We start from the raw sequence: 16,047 nt of genomic DNA, 5'->3' as shown, positions 1-16,047 counted from the left end.
GCACAGCCCGTGCGACACCGGAAAGAGGATGACAGCCAGGCGGCGTTACCGGGCCCGATGCCGCCGGAGGCGTTGGGGAAGCCTGGCTCTTGTGGCAGGGCCCGAACACCTGTGTCTGCTGTGGAGGCACGGAGGGGGAACGCCGAAGAGAACAAAAGTTCCGCTGTTAAGTGCTGGGAAGTGGAGGCAGAACAGCAGGAAAACGCATGGGACATGGAGATGGCGGCTGCTGAAATGGTGTCTTTGGGGAAGGTGTTGGAAACCCTAAGCCTGAATGTTGTACAGTGAGACGAGTCGAACACTGTGGAAAGACTATCCTGTTAGAGGACAATCTCGGAACTGCCGAGCAGAACAATTGGATGATGTGGAAGGACTTGTCTATCAGTAATTTGTGTGGCTTTATGCACTTCAGTGTGTTGCTGAGCCACGCTCCGATACACGTGTATCCACACCCAGAAATTTTAGCTCAAACAGTTGACAGTAAACAGGATTGTTAACGGAAGCAAAATTACCCCTGTAAATTAGTATTTTGGCCCCTAATACCCACCAACATTAAATTCATACTGCCCATTCCTTAAAACCCTGTTTAAAAAACTATGATTCCCTATTGCCTCCTTTCAAATACGTCCCATCTCACGTATTCGCTAAAATCTTCGTTATTTCGAAGGGAGCAAGGTAGTTACTGAACATCACAGTTGCACTACTACATGTATTTACAGTTTCTCTCATCAATCAAAATGTATTTTGACAGCCGTCGGGCAGCAGCGCAGAGTAGCAGCTGCGGTGCCTGCTCCAGCTCCACCCCGTGCCTGTCGGATGAAGTATTTCCTGCCCCGTCTTTCAGTATTTCATCTGTAAAATGGCGCTAATGATTTTAAAATATTTTGAGCTCCATTGACAAAAAATATATATAAAAACTGCATGTCATTTTCATCTGTCATTTCCTGTCACCATAACTTAACATGTACTCAGCCAATTAAGAGGAAAATTAAGATAGGAATACTGTTTATTAAATATTAAATAAAAGGAATTAGGGTGGTTTATTCTGGTTCGAGAGCCTGGAAATCAAAAAGGAAGGCTGTGCTCTGCCGTACGGGGCAAAGTATTCATTCGGAAAGACACGTTTTAAAAAACAGAGTTACTTCCTGGGCATTTATAGATAATTCCTAGAAATCATAGCATTAATATAAAATGTTCATTGCCTTAATTTCATATCTGAATGTTGTTGTCCTAAATACATAGCCCTGTGCTTTGTGAAAGTTGGCAGGTCATTAGTTAACTCTGTTGTTGTTACGGAGCAAGAGAGAATGAATTTGCCTGTGGTAAATGAAACTGAGACTGGCCAGACTCATCACGGTGAATTGCAGAGGGCTGCCACTCTAAAAACCTGGTCTAGATGTTTTCTCAGCCCAAGAAAGGTAATGGCTAAGCACTTGTGCAGCTCCTTGGGGCTGTGAACAAGGCAGGCCTACAATTAGCTCCAGCACAGTGACAGTCATTAAGTGACACTGGGTCTACCCCACATTTTTTTTCGCCTCCCGAAAGGCAGGATTGTAATGTGTCCTTGCATGGTAATGCCTCATCCTGCCCATCCCGCGTGATCCCCATGCTCTTGCAGTCATGCGAAGGACTGACACAACTATATGGCACTCTAGGAAGAGCCAAAAGACAAATTACGATTCAGAATAAAACTGCCCCAGGGCAAGGAAGAGATGTGACAGCACCACGGGGCAGCGCTAATGGGGAAAGGGCCTGGGGGAGGTATTATCATCCCCCTGCCCCTCGGTAAAGCGGTGCCCGCTCATTCTCTTTGCATTTCCTTCCTTATCAAAGTCGTCTTCCCCTCTCAAAGCACCGAGGGCCTGACCCTCACCGCAGGCTCCACAACGCTGCCGAAGGCTGGTGCTTGCTGCAGCTACCACGTTCCAAACAGCCAGAGCTGTTGCCGGTACCACGGGGCCGTAAGACCCAGCTTGCTTCGGGCGGGCAGCGTGCGTGGAGGGGTAACTGTGACACTTAGGGCGGGTTGTCCAACTTGAGTGTCACAGGGCAGTATTTAGTACTGCATTTTATGGCTGCTACATTTTATCCCTGCTCATGGAGGAAAGAGAATGCTGACCCTACTCTCTGTTCCCCCTTTCTCTCCTTCCGTCTTTGAGGAGATGCTGTAAGTCATGCCTTTTTGTATCCTAATGCAAAAAAATAGATTTCAACTGTCATTTAAACAGAGCTGAGAAAGAAGAGGGTATAGTAACAGCATCAGGCCCTGCAGGAGAAGATGGACAATGGGGGGAAAGGCATAAGCATGCTGTGATCGTTGTATTACACTGGGGGTTCTGTTGTTGTTATTTGGGGATTTACAACGGCTGATCATGATTCTTTTTGTTCTTTCCGGTATGTGTCCTGTTGGCCACAGAAATCTGTTTTGCTTATCTCTGAGGCTGGTCATATGACTTCGGAGCTGGTATGCTCACGACGTGGCCCAGTCCCAGAGCCAGCCGCTATCTACACTGGAGCGGGAACTGGAGCTGGGACAGGCTACCTGCTCAACGGTCTCTGCATCCATCAGCCTTTGCACAGGGGGTATTGGTGCCTGCGCTGCCCTGGCAGGGAGTCAGGACATGGCCAGGGTACACATCTGGACCAAGGAGATGAGACGCATCTCTGGGTCCCATGGTTTAGACATAGCCAGAGACTACCTTTGAGGAGAAGGGGATCCAGTATTATGTTTACATCTGCTCACTGTCTGTCGTAGGACAGTTCCTTCAGAGCCTGCCCTTCAGCGAACTTGATTTCATAGAGTATCTTCTAGAAACTATTTAACCTGAAATGTAGTTAAACAAAAGCTAAACGAAAGTGAATGACCGTATATAAGCAGCTGGTTCTGGACAACCTTGTGACAGACACTTGAGAAACGCCCTTTAGATGCTGGAAGTTATTTCCCAAGGTCTCCTTGGGATGTTCTGTGTCAGCTGATGAAAATACTGTCTATACTTCTGTAGCCGCAGGTGATTAGGAATTTCTCCCACAGCGTAATTTAAACCTACTAAGCTTCTCCCTGGCTAGGGTCAAGTGAGCGGAGAGAGGCCCTTGCATGTTTGATTTTATATGACTGAACAAGATCTGCTTCATTTGTGCTTTGTCAGGGCTACAAAACTTGGGTCCATATAGAAAGTATAAGTTACGTGCACGCTACGTGTCTGGGTTCAACTTCGCTGTTTCCTGAATTGCAAAAGGCAGCAGCCTCTCCATTACATTGAGCTCCGGGTAGGCACAGGCTTTTCAGGGACAAAGAATGGGTGCCTCCAAACGATGCAAATGGCCTAGAGTCCAGCAGTGTTAAAAGGTTTATTTAAATTTTCTCACAACCCTGCCACTATCTCTTTACCATAATTAATATAAAATGAAAGTTTCTGTTTGTTCTGGGATCAGCTATCGCTTAGCTTACCTTGCAGCAGAACATACTAAGGCCTCATTCATTCACGTTATAACTTATGTATTACTAGCCGGTTGGAAAATGATGACAGATTTGCATCCTGTTCTGCTCCGTTTAGAAGCTGATGTTCACTGACTTGCAATAACCGTATATTTGCATAGTGCCTTTAACTCCAAAATATTTTAGTTTTACATGACTTACGGGTGGTCATTTCTATCAGCCTTGAAGTGCAGTGACTTCAGGGTTGGAATGTGGCAGCCGGTTACCAGCACACACTATATAATAGTGTATTGTGTGAATATCTTATCCATATGAACTGCAAACAGAATTTGAGCAGGCAGGTATTTGATTCAGAAACCAGGCAAACCTCCCTCAGCCTCACTCGCTACCAGATACTCAATACCTATAAATAAACAAGCCCCGAGTTCACCTCTTTTTTGTAGAACGGTCTTCCCTCCAGCGTTGTGCCGGAGTAGGGCTTCACTGCAACAGACTCTCCGAGGCTCCTGCTGAGCCCCCCAGCAACCACCTCCGAGCATCTGACCCTCCGAGGTGCCGCTGAGCCTCTTTGTCCCAAATTGAGCGTGTCCCTGCACAATGGGGATACAGCTGTCTGCCTGCCAGAGTTAATGAGCGTAGAGGGTAGGCCTTCAATTGCCTTTTTTTTTCAGCCATATTTCTCAAAGAGCTTTACAGAAAAAGGAGGTATTCTGCTCCTCATTTTATACAGGAGGAGGCTGAAGGCTAAAATGCAAAGAAATTAAGTAACTTGTTGAAGATTACAAAGCAGATAATCGGCAGAGCTCAGAATCAAGCTTAGCTCCCTACCCCCACATCCCTGTACCACTTCGTGCATCTAACAAGGCACAACTTAAAATCCATCACTTTTTAACCTTCATGGTAAAGAAGCAGTTCTGCTACAGCTTTCTGCTTGACTTTCATTGGCTTTGCATCAAACCAAACCGGCTATGCTCTTATTTTATACTTACTACCACCCTAAGGAGGTTCTTTTATGTGTGGGCGCCATATAAATTAAGTTTTAAGCTAGAGTTTAGTGGGATCAAATTTTTGGATACAAAACTCCCAGAAAGTCGAGAAGACTGAAACCTAGGTCTTGTAAAAAAAGGGGGAAAAAAAGGAAAGAAATCCAGTGGTTGCTTCTCTCCTATCGCTATATGGTCCCAGTCCAATAGGAACTGCTGGCTCCAACCAGGCTGCCAGCGGTCCAGAGTGCTGGGACAAAAGGCCAAAAATCATCTTTTTTCCATCCAGACAAAACTTTAGGTGGAAAAAGAAGGACATGTCCCAGGACACCCAGATGAGTACTAGCCCTAACAATGCCAACTTTTCCGCTCCCAAAGTTGTTTACACCCACAAAATTAATTGTGGTGCCAAACTGCAAGGAGAGTTGTGACTCCCTTAAATGTGTGGTCTTTATCGGGAAGGCCAAATGAAATCATTTTGAATTATTAGACACATTAACAGTTCCTGAGGGTGTCATATACAAATAGCCGACACCTTTAAGCACTGACGCAATAAGGATGGACAAGAACATGAGGTGAGGGTGGTGGGAGGAAAGGTCTTTTTTAGATGTATCCAAGGTAGAGTAAGTTTTATTACTGGGCTAGAAACGTATAGTATCCCAGGAGTGAATAGCTCACACATTTGATCCGATCTTGGGCTCAGGCCAGCTCCCACTGAAGTTTAATGGGAGTTGGATCAGGCCACTGCACTCACATTTTTTCCATGCATGGAAAACTATTTCCGTTACTTTGAATTACAATACCACTGGCTTTGGATTTTATATAATAAAATAAATCTAGGCCACTGTTTATATTCCAAGAAACTGCATTCTGGGATGCCAGCAAATATATTGCCTGTTGGATTAAAAAAAATAAAATAAAAACTGGACACATTGGTTTAAAAAAACAACAGCTCCTAATTATTAAACATAATTTTTCTTCCTTGTGCTTTTCTGGAGTCCTCAAATATTTGAAGTATGAAAGGTACATATAAATTCTTCTCTGGTGGTTGAAATGGTGGAATCTGTGAAACTGCAATGCTTTATAAGAAACAGAGGTTTAATATAAAAATAATAATCTTCATGACTGGCTCTTTGCTTATTGGCATATTTTGTGCATTTTAAAATTTACAGGGGAAAAAAAACCCCAACATCCTTGAAATGTCAGTAACAAAGAGGATGTATATTAGCAAACCCTTATATTTTGGGGACTGGCTTCTCTTGATTGTTCTGACTGCAAATGAACTCTGCAGATGCTGAGAGGCACAGGAAATGTCTTGTGCTAGAAACAGCATTTGTTCCCTGCTTTATAAATTGGATTCTACTAAAATTCCAACTTGGTAAGACTGATTAGCAGACTTTGGTAATGCCTTCTGCCCTAGTACAATTTTATTATACTCTTTTATTACCAATGAAAAACACAGAAAAGACTTCCATCGGTGAACATACGCCCACATTCTGGGAGCGAACGTATCTGTGGTTAGCTTATGCTGGGGAAGAGCATAGTCCCCGGACTGTGAAATACAGAGCAGGAAAATAAAAGACACCTCACCAAAAGAATAAAACAAAACCACACATATACACAAGCAACAGAGGGAAAGAAATCTCATTGAGGGGTGTTTAATGTTAAAGACAAACTATACATCTGGGATGGTGGTGAGGAGGATTTAATAGAGCTGAACAAGGTGACCACCTGCATCCAGTTCAAAGAGGAAAACCGGCAGCGGTATGAGGAGTGCTTATGCAGTCACGTGCATGTGTGTGCGTGCAATGCGTCTTTCTACTGACAAAATATGAAGTATATTGCCTTTGCAAACATCCCTGGGCACGGGCAGCTTCTCCTCTGTATTGACAAATTAAGTTTCAGCATGGAGATTAAAAGGAAAAAAAAATAATTTCCCTCATGCACATAGCCACCTAGTCTGAGCTGGACAGACTTCCCCTTTGCCCAGGCGGTACAGAAGAGCTAGGTGCTGGGGACTCCCAGGCTGTGCACTGGTCAGCCACAGGTCACACCTTCCTTCCTCACAACAGCAGGTCGTAAACCTTCCTCCACCACATTGTGGTCTGTGCAGCACCCAGGAATGGTTTACAGGACTCTGGATTTGAAGCCATATTCTTGTAAAGGAGCCTCAGCTAACCTTCCCTCTAAAGTGACAAAGCCCTTTAGAGGGACCAAGAATTGGTTCCAAATTCCCCAGTGGGTTTAGTGGGGTGGCAGGGTTTGAAACTCAGATAACTAGGACTTGCCCACATCTGGCTGTAATTTCAGGTGTGGAATAACTATGCAAAATGCTGAGATTTACCGATGAGAGAGAGCAGAAAGAAGCTACTCTTTCCTTTCTCGCTGGCTTTGTTTCTGTAATGAAATAGTATGTGCTTGTGTGCAGGGGGGAGTTCACTTTGTCAGCACCTCCTCAGCCTCTTCACCCTGACTGAAACATCCAAGGGGAGATGCACCCAAAGACAAACTCCCCAGCAGAACTGAAGGAATGGCAAACCAGCCGGCCTGATGGGGGAAATTTCAAAACCAAAATGTCTCTTAAATAAGCTTCTTTAATTATTATCATCATCTGTTTATTTATACAAATATAAAATATATTTATATAGATTTATATAATATAGATTTGTTGCTTTGGTGGCTCTTTTCATTTACAGACGTACTGGTCGACGATCTCTGTGCACTTTTTACACTTGACGTAACAGCACCAATGGAACTTGCAGTGGCAACGCTCCACCTGGACGCTCTTGAACTGGTCATAACCCCGTCCGCAGCACATCAGCTCACACCCATCCATGCCCTCTGAGGTCTTGTTGCACAGTCGGCCCTGAGTGCCCAGCGAGCCAGTGGTCTCATTGCGCAGGCAATAGTCCGGGCTGGGATCGACGTAGACCAGGTCCTCTTGTGTCGGCATGTTGAAACGGTTGTTCACCAGCTCCAGCTTGCCCTTGCGGCTGATCCTCATGGCAGCGGCGCTGTCGTACTTCTCCTTCAGCAGGTCGCCCACCTTGCGGAAGTCAGCCAGCTGCAGCCAGCAGGTCTTGAGGCTGCAGGAGCCCGACACACCATGGCACTTGCAGGCCACGTCCGCCAGCTTGTACACGGCCTGCGGGAAAAGGAAGCCAGTGGCCAGTGGTCTCATTGCGCAGTCCGGGCTGGGTACTTCTCCTTCAGCAGGTCGCCCACCTTGCGGAAGTCAGCCAGCTGCAGCCAGCAGGTCTTGAGGCTGCAGGAGCCCGACACACCATGGCACTTGCAGGCCACGTCCGCCAGCTTGTACACGGCCTGCGGGAAAAGGAGTGCAATCAGGCAAAGCTGCATTTATTCCTGCTTGCACTGGCAGCTGGCTTAATTACAATGAATTCATCACGTTTTCATAACTGCTTTGATTATCCCCCCATTTCTGTTGTTTCACCCTTCAGAAGACACAAAAGTCTCCTCTTCCTCCTGTTGCAACTGCTGCATTCCTGTTCCCTAAATATTTCTATTTCTGGTCACATTGCCTCCAAACATAACTTCCCCACCCCACCTTCTTTTCCCCTGGCAGATTTCTGACCTGAAGGCAGGGCCAAGAGTGGGAAAGAAGAAGGGGGAGAGTCCTCTCCGCGTGGACTCTGGAAATTCGCCCAGTCTCACGGACCACTGCAGTATTGCATGTTTTTCCCTTCAGAGCTGCGAAAAGGGAACACCTGGGAACCTGCCCATTTCCTAGCACCTGCACCAGGAACCCACGCTATCATTGCTGGGATACATCTGCATCCTTTTGAAATAAATCCACGGACCCACACCCTTTCCCTCCGCCTCTGCTGAGAGGAGCTCGTTCAGGGGCAGTGTCCGGAGGAGGCGCCGCTTTCCAGAGAGGAGGAGCAAGCCGGAGTGGCAGTGGTGGTGAGAAAGATGAACACCTCTATCCTGGAGCAGGGCAGCTCTCCCCTGCCCGAGGTGTTAACCAGACGCCCCTCCTTGAAGAGCAGGGCTGAGCTGCAAGCCCTAACTGCAAACCTGCGCCATCTTGTGTCCAGACATTTCCCTACGCTAACAGGACTGTCGCCACGCAGAAGGGCCTACGTTTCGAACAGCAAATGCAAGCTTTCGGTGCTGTCTTCTCCGAGATACTTTCAGCTGCTTTTTCAGGAGTCTGCGGGGGCTGTAGATGCATCATACCCCTGAAAATCCGGCATCAAAATTAACAAATAGTCTTGAAAATTTAGGCCAGTGAGCGTTAAACCCTGAGCAGAGCAAGTACGTGACAGAAAGGATAACGTAAAGTACATGACGTAAAGGATACTCTCCTCCTCCCCACACTAGCTGGGAGGAGAGAGAAATATTGAAAAATATTCTAGAATAACAAAGCTCAAAATAAACTGAAAAACGCAGGTTGGGTTTGTTCTTTCCATTAATTTCAGAGACAGGTACAAAACCGCGTGCTACATGAGATCCTGTCAGCACTCACAGGCACTGACAGAGTTTGCGAAGCAAAGAGCTGCCATCCCCACGCCATCAGAGCTACGCCGTGTTACAGCAGCTTACCCCCCCAGCCCTTGCTCATCGCGCTCTCACCATCGGGCTCACATCTGCTCTCCCATGACCATCCTGCACGTTCGCAGGGAAGTGCCTCTGCCAGATCCCACGTGCCAAGCAGAGCTATCTGGCATTAGCTGCAAAATTACCACCAGCTGTATCTGGTGGGGGAGATCAAGGAATGTGAGAAAAAAAAATAGGATGTTCTGAAGGAGACAGGGATATGTCTTCTAGCCAGGTTTTCTGCTGAAGAAAGCAGCCAAACACTGGGGTTTCTTTTCTGCCTCACTCACTGACACAGAAGAAAGCTTCCCAGCTCTCTGCATTCGCGTGCCAAAGAGTAGGTGATTAAGGCAATTGAGCATACTGCAGGCAAAACCTTCTGCCTACGACTACGTTCTGGACCAGCAGCGAGAGGTCAGAGTTCTCTCACAACAAGTGGTTGCTCCTGGTCTAACTAACATCTACTGCTTTTGACAGCTAGTGAAGATTCAATTTGGCTTAATGGCTAAATCACATGGAGGACAATCCAGCTCCCAAGAAAGTCAATGGAGTGAGTCCTTAAAACAGAGAAGCTTTAGTTCTGCTCCTCAGAGCTCAATTTACTGAGGCAATCCCTCACGGCGCAATGTAACAGCTACAGGCTGGGAGTTAAGCACTTGTCTTGGATCGAACTACAACTGCAGAGGACCAACCACACCGTTACTTAAGGATTCCTGCTGTACTATAACCAGACAGAGCTACAGCTGAATTTCCCGAGCCCCAGACACTTACTATATCCTCACTGCATTGCCAGCCTGCTTGTTATAAGCTTGTGTAGCACTTTTTGGTTATGGTTCTGTCAAATCCCAGGCCACTCGTGCCTCCCTTGCCCTTGCATGTGTTTTTATAAAGTATTATGATTCTTCCTAATCCTGGGCTTTGTTCCTTTAGAAAAACACTGCAACTCGATCCTTCTCAGTTAATGTCATGGGACTGAGTTCACTCCGACCTGGCTTTAAGCAACTGATGCTCAAAACATCTGGCCCATGTGGGTAGTAGCTGTGCTGGGGAATGTGAATGCTACCAGTTATCACAGGTAAGCACAGCGCCACTCAGCCCCCGCAGCTCCCACTATCAATGTCCTGCGGAGGTAACCATAGCTTCAGCCGCTAAACGGCTCTCCTACTCTCCCCCTTTGCTGCCCGGATGGGGAGAAAGCAGAGGAAATTGGAGAATTCCTCTCTGACCAGGCTCAGGTCAAGGTAAAGAATAGCAGACCCCACATGCAGTTCTGAGGACAGGGTCTGATCGATGGCTATGCCACTTAAACAGGTTGAAAATGCCTCTAATGGAAAGGCTTAAAGCCGCTTCCCATAAGCCCAAGTTCTCTTCCAATTCTTTTCTTGCAAGAATGGGAATGGGAAGAGAATTAATGGGGAATTCCTATGTGGTCAATTAGCCAGACCCCCTTCCAGGCTCTTCTGGCACTGGCTCGAGTGACTGATGACTGAGGCCTGCCATATGCTGACTGGGTAAACAGCGCGGAAGGACTGACCGCCACAGTTCGCCAGACAGGGCGACAGATAAGGAGCGGGGGGAAATAAGAGAGGGTAATGGAGACCAATTGGAAGAAAAAGACAGATGGAAGGAAAGGACGTATTGAGATAACAGCCAAAGACAAACAAACAAGGGCAATAAAGCCAGGAGCCACTACCACAAGGACTCTGAAGTGGAGTGAAGGGGTGATGGGGTCACAACTGCCCGAAAGATAAAAGACCTCTGGTCCCCTCCTGTCCCTCTCAGCTCCTTCTGAGAACCACAGAGAGCAGGGAGACGATCTTCTCTCCCGCCACCAGAGCTCCTCAGGGTTCAAGGAGAACTTTCTCACCCACTGGAAACTGAGTGAGGGGACGTGCCAAAAGTCTGCTTAGAAATCAGAAGACATCAGTTGAAACACTGGCTGGGAAAGCGGGGCAAGGCTGTATGTGGGATGGCACCTGGTGGCCACTTAGCAATGCTCACTGCCGTGTCTCCTTTCTTTCAGCACCAACTTTTGGGAGTATGGAGTTACACGTGCACCTTCCTACTTCCAAAAGCAGAATCTCAGAAGTGAAAACTTAACATTTAGGAATGCAGGACTAGACGGGACCTCCTCGGTTATTAAGTATGATCTCTTGCTATTGTAGGCATCGCTTCAGATAATATTTTCCTTAAATGTATAGGGTGCCCTTTTAAAAGCAATTAGGTTTTCAGCCACCATTATTCTGATCACTATTCCAATGATAAAGTATCTTTTTCTAATTTCCAGCCTAAATGTATTCACTTTATACCCATTTGCTATTGTGCCAAATTGGCCTTTTGCTTAAAAAGTACTTTTCTTCCCCTATTATTTCTCCCACTAACACAGACATCAGTCATATCCTCTCTCAACTTTCACTTTGCTAGGCTAAACATGGCAAGCTATTCTAGCCCACTTTCTTAAGAAAAGATTCCTATCCCTTGGGTCAACCATAACAAGCCTTTTCTAGTCTGAGGTCATTTTGCTTGAAAATATGAGAACATACGATATTTTGGGGCCTTGTGAGAGCTCAATACAATGGCATTAGTATTCCCCCATGTTTTATGAAAAGACTTTCCCTACTACATTATAGGATATTTACCACCTTCCAAGCCACATTACATCTGCAGTCATCTGCAGCTGACTGCTGCGCCCAATTCTTTTCTACTCGTTTCCTAATGACTAAAAATGTTTTTCATACAAGACCTCAAATGGTCTTAATGTTGTTTTATTGTATGTCATTAGCTGCTGTGCAAAATTCAGATTCTCCTCTGTATTCATAATACCTGCCACCTTCGCATCATCAGCGAATTTCATCAGCCCATTCCTAATTCTTGTGTTGGGGCTGAGAAACAAAAATACCAAGTGTTGGTCTTGAGGCAAGTCCTTGAAGAACTCTGCTAATTGAACTCTGTCAAGATCAAGATACGTGCTTTCACACAACTTACTGACATCTTTCCTTGAACCAGTTTCTTGTCCACCTCACAGCTGCTGCATTTTTCCTTATCTTTCCCAATTTAACCAAGTGTTTACCGTGTGGGAAATACATTAAATGTCTCACAGAATTTCAGATAAATGAGACCTATCAGATCTATTTTGCTTTTTCGAAAATCAATGATGTTCTAAACTATTGTGTGATCAATCTTTGAGAAAATCTTCTCAAATTATTTCCCATTTTGCCTCTTCCTCTGAGATAGCCTTTCCCCCAGGTCCTCCTATAAATACCTCTGAGGTCACGCTGCCTGTGCTGCCAGGTGCCAGCTCTTTCAGAGCGTCAGGAAAGAAAGGGGGCGCTCCCTGTGACTTGAGAGCTTTACGCCACCTGAGTTTTACTTCCAGCTTGGTTGCGATAATTTCCATTTCCAGCCTTTCTCCTTTGCTCCCACGCTAACCTATTTCCAAGAGCCAAGAGGAAAGGCTACCCTGTACTGGCCAAATACCACCCTGACCAGGCAACCCTGGAACCCGTAGCAATGCCATCTCAGAGCCACCCCAGGTCTCATCTCCATCCAGATACTGTCATATCCATCTCCTTCCCCGATCCCAGCATTTCCATTCCTCACTACCCCCAAATCCACATCCACTCAATCCACCCCAAAGCCCCACTCTCATTTACTCCAGAGCCCTCCATTCTTCCAACCCTTTGCTGCCACTTGACTCCCATCTGAATCATTCGACCAGATCCCAAACTCCCCTCCATCAGCAGCCCCCTGCACCATCCCACCCATCTCAGGTCCGCTGGCCCTGAACTTCAGTACTTGCTGCTCAGCTCCTCTTCCTCTACCTATCTGAACACGACAGCTGCCTCCTCATGCCTTCCTCGTTCCCACAGGGTGCCAGCACCATCGGCCATTGCCTGCTGTGATAGACCTTGCCTGCCCTTAGGGCACCCTGCCTGGCTTCCGCCAAAAAGCACAGTCCCAGGGGGATTTAAAAATCTACACTACAAACGCTTATTCCCCTAGGCAGAAGCGTTGAGGACAGAAAAAAGACATCTCCATTGTGCAGCAGACATACGGTACCCCTCCCCATGAGCAATGCCCCCCATTCCAACTTGAAGCCCCTCACATACTTTGGGGACCAAAACTACTCTGTCTTTAGACTCGGCCCCATCCTCACTGACTAGCAGTCTCCTTTCTTCCAATCTCCTCCAAAGTTTAAAAAACTTTCGCTGTTTATTTTACTACCCTTTGCAAGGTCTGACTCAGCATGATTTTTTACTGTTCTCACTTCATCTTTACACTTCTTGACCTCTAAGACAGAGCTTTTCGTTATTTATTTGCTATCAATCAGTTCTTTTTTTCCATTCCTAGTAGGCTCTCGGTCTATTCCTAGCAGCTTCTCTGTGGTAGTTATTCATTCAGTGAGGTCTGGATATTCTTCCTACAAGCTTTTTCCTCTTGCTTGGCATGCAGAATTCTAATGGCTTTAGCATCTTTGACTTGAAAAAGTTCCAGACCTCCTCCACATCGAGTTCCTCGGTTGAGTTTACTAACTGGCTCCCCTAGTTTATCAGAGTTTGTTCTTTGAAATCCAAGCTTTGAAAGCTTAATTACACACTGGTTTATACTTCCATTTAATTTAATCTAAAATGACTTGTGTTCATTTAAACTAAGGTTATTTTCTATGGCCATCTGTTCTACAGAGTCTACACAAACCAAGCTTGAAATAACATTGTCTTTTGCTGGCCCCTTTGGAAAGCTTTTGTCCAGGTCCTGTGTTAACTGGAGACACAGAAATCACCTTGAGAGCTTGTCTATGGAGTCCAAAGAAGCACGGGCACTGTAGCACTCCAAGCACTTTCTGCACTGTAGTAAAGGCAGGACATAACTGTTTTTAGCTCTGTCCTTAGAGCAGGACAAAGCTTTCTTCCATCTAAAACCATGTCATCATTTGAAATCACAGCTCAGTGAGATTCTTGCCCATATAACAAGAATAACAAGACAGGGTAGTGTTTTACTCATGCTGTGGAGCAAGTATCTTCTGACTTGATCTTCTAATACAGATGTTACTACAGTCCAACTGGTGCGTCAAACTGTTGGGCCATATTCTGTCTCTGGATCCCTCAAGGCAATAGGACTGGCTGTTAAAAAGTCCCATAACATATTCACTCCCTGTTTTAGGCAGGGTATTTATCTGTAGTAATCCAAGTTCATGACTCCAGACATACAAGATGTTCAAAGCAAGTAATGTAGAGAAGAATGTCACTTTCAGGCTACTACTGCGTGGAGGAATGCCCCCCTATTTCTAAGCAAATGCAGACCCTCTGCCCTTCCAAGCCAAAAAAAAACCAACCTCAAAGCAAAACCCACTGAGTTCTACAGCTTTCAAGTCCATGGTTTTCCACCTACTGCAAATTTACCCCAATCTGATTTTGCAAAAGAAGCATGGAGTATTTGCAATGCTTCAACCTGACACATTGATTTCGCAATCAAAAAAACAGAGCAAATCTTCTTTGGTGGCAAAATGAAGCCAAAATTACATGCAGAAAAGACAGACATACATAGGAAAGGGAAAGATAATTCAGTAACAATTAGCAGTAAGAAAGGACAGAAAATTGATAAGGAAACTAAGGATATTAGTTAAGAATGTGCAAAAGAGCAAGGCTAAGTACCCTTAATAGGATTTTTTAATATGCATTAAATATAAAATTAACCTTAGAAAAGCTCACTACTAGGGAAGAATGATAAAAATTTTAAACACCTTGCGGAAAAAGCACAAATGTTCAAGTAAGTATTCCTGTTCTACATTTGGAAAGAGGCAGGATTCCACAGCTGTACCACATACGAAAGATGCTACACCTTCCAGGCTATTAATCACAAACAGAAGAATTGTGGAAAAAGCAAATGCGCATACACTGAACGCATACAAAGGGGACAACTTCACCTACGTTTACAGCATCAGTGAGACCAACACCAGAACCCAGCATGTCATTTTGGTATCCAGTTTCTTAAAGGATATGGGAAAACTGAAAAGGTATGCTAAAGCAATGTGAAAATGATTTGATGGCTGATGAGAACATCTGAAAGTGAGTGTCTTCAGTGCTCAATCTAGTTTGTCAAGAAAGCAGTGAATAAATTACCGTAGATAAATACTTCTATGCAGAGGAAATTCTGATTACTAAGAGGCTTTTGGATCTAGCTGTACAAGTCAGAAAAAGAACTGATTGGAAGCTGATGCCAGATAAATTCAAATGATAATGAGGTAGTGTTGAAACAGGGTGATTAATGATGGTACCATACTACAAAAGGAAGTGATGGATTCTCCATCCCTAGGGGTCTCTGGATCAAAACTGTGTATCTTCTCAAAAAATGTCTGTCACCTAGATGCAAATTACTTATTTTGTGCAATACCAAGGTAACTGAGCAAGGCGTAAGTTTTAGAGATAGTCAGGTAGCCTGATCCGATGTTTGCTTCTGGCCTTACATTCCCAAAAATCTGAATGATGGCAGTAGACGAGAACTCCACGTGCCAACAGATTCTTCTTTTCACCAGCAGCCTGTCACTTTGGCAGCTCTGGGAAGCCAGTTTCTGAGACGTAAACCTTGAAAGTGGGCCATAACAGCACCTAGTTTATTTGGAAAGGGCTTACATGTCTGCACACATGTGCCATACAGTATCTCAACAGACCCAAAACCTCACTGGCTTTAGCTGGCAATGGAAGCCTGCCATTAAAACTGGAATATAATATTGTCAATATTGTCTGTTATATTCACAAAAATGCAGAAAATGTGACCATACACCGTTACTGGGGCATCGGTGGACTATCCCTCATCAAACCTCCAAGTAATTTGGTATCTAGCTATCTCAAGCCTTCTGAATCTACCTCTGAGAAAGAGGAAAAGGTCAGCATTCGTCTTACCCTGCGACCAGCCTCGTTGTTCTGCAAGTTCATCAGCATGCGAGCCTGCTCGTCTGAACCTCTCACGTAGTTCTTCTCCCTCTCCTTGGCATCCACAAACTCCTTGGCAAAACGATATCCATACTCCACGTTATCCCCGCAGCCGCCCCACAGCCAGTCTCCGAGC

General features: G+C 45.4%; 1 protein-coding gene across 1 annotated transcript in view; it reads right to left on the bottom strand.

Annotated features, from left to right (window-relative positions):
* Positions 1-7,000: 7,000 nt before the first annotated feature.
* WNT5B (Wnt family member 5B) overlaps positions 7,001-16,047 on the bottom strand; it is a 16,000-nt gene continuing 6,953 nt past the window's right edge. Inside the window, exons 3-4 of the mRNA XM_009278948.2 lie at positions 15,882-15,940; positions 7,001-7,564 (exon numbers count right to left, since the gene is read on the bottom strand). Coding sequence (XP_009277223.1) covers positions 7,106-7,564; positions 15,882-15,940 — 518 coding nt within the window. The 3' untranslated portion in view covers positions 7,001-7,105. The remainder of the gene's footprint in view (positions 7,565-15,881; positions 15,941-16,047) is intronic.

The sequence above is a fragment of the Aptenodytes forsteri genome, unplaced genomic scaffold (genome assembly GCF_000699145.1).
Source record: "Aptenodytes forsteri isolate BGI_AS27 unplaced genomic scaffold, ASM69914v1 Scaffold241, whole genome shotgun sequence".
Classification (NCBI taxonomy): domain Eukaryota; kingdom Metazoa; phylum Chordata; class Aves; order Sphenisciformes; family Spheniscidae; genus Aptenodytes; species Aptenodytes forsteri.
This window is presented reverse-complemented; position numbering and strand designations above follow the sequence as displayed.